This window comes from Topomyia yanbarensis, chromosome 2 (genome assembly GCF_030247195.1).
Source record: "Topomyia yanbarensis strain Yona2022 chromosome 2, ASM3024719v1, whole genome shotgun sequence".
In the NCBI taxonomy this organism is placed as follows: domain Eukaryota; kingdom Metazoa; phylum Arthropoda; class Insecta; order Diptera; family Culicidae; genus Topomyia; species Topomyia yanbarensis.
Window position 1 is genome coordinate 79,919,497 of NC_080671.1, and position 7,206 is coordinate 79,926,702.

General features: G+C 51.3%; 1 protein-coding gene across 1 annotated transcript; it reads left to right on the top strand.

The window, feature by feature from the left end:
- Nucleotides 1-1,264: 1,264 nt before the first annotated feature.
- LOC131679550 (uncharacterized) lies at nt 1,265-6,883 on the top strand. Its single transcript, XM_058960290.1, has one exon. It carries the CDS (start codon nt 1,265-1,267, stop codon nt 6,881-6,883), a length of 5,619 nt encoding a protein of 1,872 aa, XP_058816273.1.
- The last annotated feature ends 323 nt before the right edge of the window (nt 6,884-7,206 follow it).

The window sequence follows — 7,206 nt, forward strand, 5'->3', positions numbered from 1 at the left end:
ATATAAAAATATATCCTCCAATAATATTCACTCGATAAAGCGGGCCGATATGAACTTGTACATCACCTGTTAGAAAATCAATCAATATCTGTGTTAACCTTCCGGTAGATGCGCTAGTACACAGAGTGCGCACCACTCAAAAAATCATGCGAAAATGTTTTTGAACACCAGTGCCTATTCGTTCAGTGAGCCATTTCAAGATTTCAACAGTGTTGTTCAATACTCACCTCTAATTCTCCAATACGAACCTGAAATGAAAATGAAATTTTATGTTTTGTATATACTTGTAAATACTTACCTAGATTTAAGAATAAGTGAACTAAACTAACCCTAGAAACAAATGCAATGTTAAGATACTTACCATAAGATTCACACTTCAAACCCATTGTGCGAGCATAAAGCAGAAATGGATTCTGCATCGCGAAAACCGCTGTCAATCAGCTGTACCATAAAACAGACGACGAATGTAAACAAACAACATAGAATAAAAACAGATAGTAAAACGCAATCGTTGGTGTCGGTCGCAGAAAAACAGTTTTTCGAGTTTTCATTTTCGCGATATCCAAAGTTCCCTACAAACCCGTTCATTTCGCGCGCGACAGCTGAAAGTGCAGTGGATGCAGAAAAAGTCCTGATTCAGCAGGTGAAAACGGCAAAAAACTTTCTAAAAGATCCAGAAAGTAAGAAGAGTGGTGAAGTGCGTGAACATAAATTTGGTCCTTCGAGCCGGATCTTGAAGAAAAGTGCCCGCGAGTGAACAGGAAACTGCCCAGAATAGGCAAAAAGTGAACTAAAGGTGCCCAGAAGAGGCAAAAGGTGATTGTAAATTGCCCAGAATAGGCGAAAAAATCGCAAAGAACGGCCCCGCTGAAGACGGGTAAAGCCAGAAAAAGTGCGCGAAAGGTGATTTTCGGTAGCGTCCCCAAGCGGCAAACTAGCCATTTTACGCGGTAGTGCAAACAAAACCGCATAGTGTTCCCTCCAAGAATCCACCATCGCAGAATATTTACATCGTTACAACGAGTAGTGCGTGCGAGACACAGCCAGCTGACGATAGCGTAGGTAGTGTGCATTGTTTACCTACTGCCTGAACGGAGCGCGCCGTGCTGGAACATAAAGATTTCTGAAGGAATATTTTCAAAAAAGTTTTTAAGTTTCGCGGTGAAATTTTTATTTTGCAAATTGACTGTTCGGGTGCATTTTGGATTCTTGGAGGTTGAAAAGTGCGTGAGTGAACGGGAATACGGCGCTACCGCAGAAGAAAATGGCCGACGAGAGGAAATTCAGTGAGTTGGAGCTGACGAAGCAGATTATTGTCGATTCAATGGCTTTGTTGGAATATTATGCGAAGGAGTTCGACAAGGACAGTAAGTTTGCGGGCCAAGTAGAAGCGTGGGCGGAAAAGTTGGAGAAATTTTACGACGAGTTTCACCGGACGGTGGTGAAATTGGAGATGTTTTCCACCGATAAGAAGCCAATCGACCTGAAAAAGGAACGGCAGTTGTTCGACGGTCGCTATTATGCTCTTCGGTCCTTCTACTTGGCCAAACTGGCGAAGAAAATACGTTCTCCCCCTTCTGCCAACCCCGCACCATCGAGACCAATGAACATCAGGCTTCCGGAGCTTAACCTACCCAAGTTTAGCGGTAAGTTGGAAGACTGGTGTGTTTTTCGCGATTCGTTTGAATCCGCTGTAGGTTCCCGGAGCGACATCAGTGCGGTCGAGAAGATGCACTATCTGAAGGGCCTCGTTCAAGGAGAGGCAGCGCGCATTCTCGACCCTATCAAAATAAGCGAGCAGGGCTACAAGGACGCTTGGCGAACGTTGCGGCTGCGTTTTGAGAACAACCGGCAGTTAATCAAGTGTCACATTCGGACGCTTTTCGACACTCCAGTGATGCGCAAGGAATCAGCTGAAGATCTGCTTGCGCTGATCGATCGCTTCGAGCAGCAGATATCCGTTCTGAAGAGCTTGGGTGAACCAGCCGACCGATGGAGCTCTATCCTGGTTTACCAGCTATCTATACGCCTCGATCCTTGTACGCTCCGGGAATGGGAGAACCACTGTAGCAAACTCGATGCTGACAACATCGCTTCGGTTCTGGGAGGAACCGCCGGCACATCAGAGGACACAAGCACTGGTGCGTCAACTTCAATGCCATCATACGTGACGATGGTAAACTTCCTCCAGAACTACGCTCGAGTTTTGCAAGCAGTTTCTTCAGCCACTTCGAACACCGCTCCTCCTCGCAGCAAGCCAAATCCGACATCCAAGCTAGCAGCCTTTCCAGTCGCAGCTACACAGCAAACTGCAGTATCCAGTACACCCTCTTCCAGCGCCAGCAAGCCGAAGCCGTGCGACAAGTGCGGTGAGAGTCACTACCTGTACAGCTGTCCGGAATTTCGGAAACTCAACCTTCGCCAACGGATAGATCTGGTAAGACAGAAAAACCTTTGCATTAACTGTTTGAGATCGAGTTCCCATTATGCCCGGAACTGTTCTGGGTCAAGATGCCGTACATGTACCAAGAAGCACCACACGCTTCTTCATACTGAGCCCTCTGACGACAATCCCGCTTCTGGTCAAGCCACCGGATCAACTTGCTGTGTTGCCCTCCAGCCGACTCTCACCGCAGCATCTGCGCTGCATGCTCCAAACTCACTGTCACCCCAGTCTGTTTCGCAAGCTCCCATCCAGCAACCGTCTACCTCTACCTCAATCGCAAACTTATCCCACATTCATGCGCCTTCCATGAGTTCTCAGACTGCCCTCGTATCACATACTGGTGAAGTGATTCCTGGAACCGTTTTCCTTCCGACTGCGCTAGTGAACATCCGTAACGGTAGAGGTCGCATCGTCACTGCTCGTTGCTTGCTGGACTGTGCTTCCCAACGCAACTTTGTTTCTGGGGCTCTTTGCGAACGACTGCAGCTTCCTCGCATCCGATTGCCGCATGCTATCCCGATAAGCGGAATCGGAAACACTACAACGCTGGTTGAATACCAGGCCACGATAACCATCTTCTCTCGAGTCACTCCCTTCTCCGTACAATGCTCCATGCTCGTTCTGCCTTCCATTACCGTCAAGCTGCCCCAGTCGACGATAGAAGCCCGCCACTGGCCGATTCCAAAGCACGTGGAGCTTGCAGATCCAACATTCGCTGTTACTGGCGACATCGACATGATTCTGGGTGCCGCCCATTTCTTCCAAATTCTTCGATACGGCAGGATATCGCTCGGGGAAGAGTTACCGCTTCTGCAGAACACAGAGTTCGGTTGGGTCGTCTCCGGAGAGTGTTTATTGGAAAACCACGATCACAGCGATCCACGCAAGTGCCAGTTCAGTAATCCCTGCACAATCGATGAATTGGTCAACCGATTCTGGCAGCTCGAAGAAGTCCACGATGCAAAGGGATGGTCTCCGTCGGAACGATACTGTGAGGAACATTTCTTGAAGAACACCACCCGCAACTCCGAAGGCCGCTACGTCGTCAAGCTGCCCAAGCGTGACGAGCTGCTTTGGCAGTTAAAGGACAACAAATACAACACCACCCGCCGCTTCTTCTCTCTACAACGCTCACTCGGTGCGAGTCCCGATAAGAAGGCGATGTATCAGCAGTTCATCCACGAGTACGTGAGATTGGGACATATGCGGGAGATTGGCCCCGATGAAATCGACGCGCAACCGCAATACTACCTTCCACACCACGCTGTGATGAAACTCGACAGCACCACTACAAAGCTTCGTACCGTATTCGACGCATCATGCCGCTCGAAGTCCGGTATCTCGCTGAACGATGTCCTGCTTCTTGGTCCCACAATCCAGGACACTCTCGTGACGATTGTCCTCCGTTTTCGAATCCACCAGTTCGTGATATCTGCGGACATTGAAAAAATGTACCGGCAGATTTTGGTCCATCCCACCGACCAACCGCTGCAGCGAATTCTCTGGCGCGACGATCCCGAGGCTCCACTGAAGAGCTACCAGCTCCGCACCGTCACATACGGCACAAGCAGTGCTCCATTTTTGGCAACTAGGGTGCTGCAGAAGCTCGCCGATGATGAAGGGCAACATTTTCCGCTGGCGGAACCCGCTGTCCGCCACGACTTCTACGTCGACAATTTGCTGTCCGGTTCTGACGATGCTGAATCTCTCGCCGTTACCTGCAACCAGCTCATTGCAATGCTCGCCTGCGCAGGACTTCCTCTCCGACAATGGTCTTCGAATTGTCAAGCTATTCTTGATACCATTCCGTTGGAGCTCCGAGAGACGAAAACACTACTCGATTTGGACCACGAGTCCTCCGTGACTGCACTTGGCCTCCGCTGGGAACCGTCGACCGATTTTCTTTCGTTCAAGACGCCGAATTGGAAGGAATGCACGGTTCTGAACAAACGAACGATCCTCTCTCAGATCAGCAGTCTTTTCGACCCCTTAGGTTTGATTGGACCGACCATTGCAAAGGCGAAAATCATGCTGCAGAGTCTTTGGAAACTCCATCTCGACTGGGACACACCCGTGGCTAACGGATTCGCTCACGAATGGCAGGAATTTCACCAGAAGCTTTCAGCACTTGCCCACCTTCGAGTTTTTCGCCATGTGTTACGTCCGGGTTACGACCGCTTGGAGATTCACGGGTTCAGCGACGCTTCAGAGTCTGCATATGGCGCATGCATCTATCTCCGGTCAATACCTGCCGAGGGCCCTTGTACAGTTCGCCTGGTGATTTCTAAGTCCAAGGTCGCTCCGATGGGGACTCAAACCATTCCACGCCTCGTGCTATGCGCAGCTCAACTCCTGTCCAGACTTCTTAAACAAGTTCAGGACAGCATCGACATAACCGCCACCACATATCTATGGACCGATTCTTCCATCGTCTTGAACTGGATATCCGCAACTCCATCGACATGGAAGACGTTCGTAGCCAACCGAGTGGCTGAAATCCAAGAGCTGACGTCTCACGCCGTTTGGAATCACGTCCCATCCGAAGACAATCCCGCCGATCTCGTTTCTCGAGGAATGGACCTCGATGAACTCCTCGCTAGTGCACTGTGGTGGAACGGACCGCAGTGGCTAAAACCAATATTCGCTCCTTGGCCAGCGAAGTACGTCGTCGTAGCGACCTCAAACTTAGACCAACCGGAGGTCCGACAGACTATTGCCCTTCCGGTCGTGAGCGTAGAACCGTCAGATATCGTCGATCGCTATTCCAATCTTCGTCAGCTACTTCGGATCGGCACACTTCTTCGGCGTTTCGCCGCTAACTGCCTTCACCGGAAGAATCACCAACCAATTCTTGTCGGCCCGTTGACGGCTCTTGACATTGATCGCACTCTGCTCAATCTGGTCCGTCGCATACAACAGCAGTACTTTGCCAACGAGATACGCCAACTTGAAACCGTCGGAAAAGTAAACCGTAAATCCAAGCTACGGTATCTGCACCCGACACTCGTAGACGGCATTATTCGTGTCGGCGGCCGGCTTCACAATGCTGCAATACCTGTCGACGGAAGACACCCGATCGTCCTCCCCAAACATCGTCTCACCGACATGATCGCCACGAGAGAACACCATAAGACGCTCCATGCCGGTCCCAGCTTACTACTATCCTCGTTGCGCCAAAGATTTTGGCCCCTCGGCGGACGGAACTTGGTTCGCAACATTGTTCACGGCTGCATGGTATGCGCACGTGCCAAACCCAAGCCGTTGCAGCAGCTGATGGGGGATCTGCCATCTGTTCGGGTCAACCAGGCGTACCCGTTTCAGAATGTTGGCGTTGACTTGGCTGGGCCAATGTACGTGAGAACGTCACTCCGAAATAAGAGATCGCCATTCTTCAAAGCCTACATCACCGTATACGTATGTATGGCTACCAAAGCCGTGCACTTGGACCTTGTGTCGGATCTGACCACTAGCACATTCATTGCGAGCCTGCGAAGATTTGTCGGCCGTAGAGGAAAGCCTGCGCATATCTACTGCGATAACGCCACGAACTTTGTTGGAGCACAGCGAGAACTGGAAGAACTGCGGAAGCTTTTCCGAACTCAAGTTCACCAAGATGCCGTAGCAAACGAATGCGCAGACAACGGAATACAGTTCCACTTCATCCCACCTCGCTCTCCCACATTCGGTGGAATCTGGGAAGCCTGCGTGAAATCCGTGAAGACCCTGCTTCGCAAAATCCTCGGAAATGCCCACCTAACCGAATCCGAGCTGCAAACCGCATTGATTCAGGTCGAGTCAATGCTAAACTCTCGCCCAATCACGCCGTTGCCGGACAATCCATCCGATGAGCTTGCTCTGACTCCAGGACATTTCCTGATTGGTCGTCCGTTGAATGCGGTACCTGATCCAGATTGCCGTGAAGTTCCTGAATCCAGGTTGTCTCGATGGGAACGAGTACAACAGCTAACTCAGCATTTCTGGAGTCGTTGGCACAAGGAGTATCTCGCCACCCTGCAAAGTCGCTACCGCTGGACAGAAGCCATGGACAATCTAGCCGTTGGTTCCATCGTCGCTCTCAAAGATGAGAGAGCACCGCCGTTGAAATGGCCCCTGGGACGCGTGCTCAGCGTTCATCCCGGCCCTGACGGCCTTGTTCGTGTCGCCACCGTGAAGTCGACCTTCGGCATCGTTCAACGCGCCATCCCGAAGCTCTGCTTACTTCCAGTTGAAGTAGCGCCACCCATCGTAGCACAGAGTCCCGCACCAATTAGCAGCCCTACGTCAACAACGCCAAATGAAGGCCCTTGCTCAGGGAACCGAGCCGCCGGACGAGATTCCGGCCCTTGCTCAGGGAACAGAGCCGCCGGACGAGATCCCGGCCCTTGCTCAGGGTACAGAGCCGCCGGACGAGCTCCCGGCCCCTACTCGGGGAAATGAGTCGCCAGACGAGATCCTGGCCCAAGCTCGGGGGTATCGAGCGGTTCGTGGTTCACCTGTAAAGAACCAAGCCTCGCCGTGCGGGTTCCTAGAACCCCCGGCTGGGACTTGACTCAAGTTAAGTACCCCATCCTAATTTGTCAAACCAACAGTTCGCGTACAGATGTTCCTCCTTTACAGCACACCACTCCCGGACAGTATCCTGCAGTCGGACCCGACGCACCTCGAAAAATCATCCTGGAAGCTGTAAGGAGGCCTGTACCGAGAAGACGAATCCAGGTCTTCATATCCCGTTGAACGTCAGTCATCGCAAGAAGCTCGAA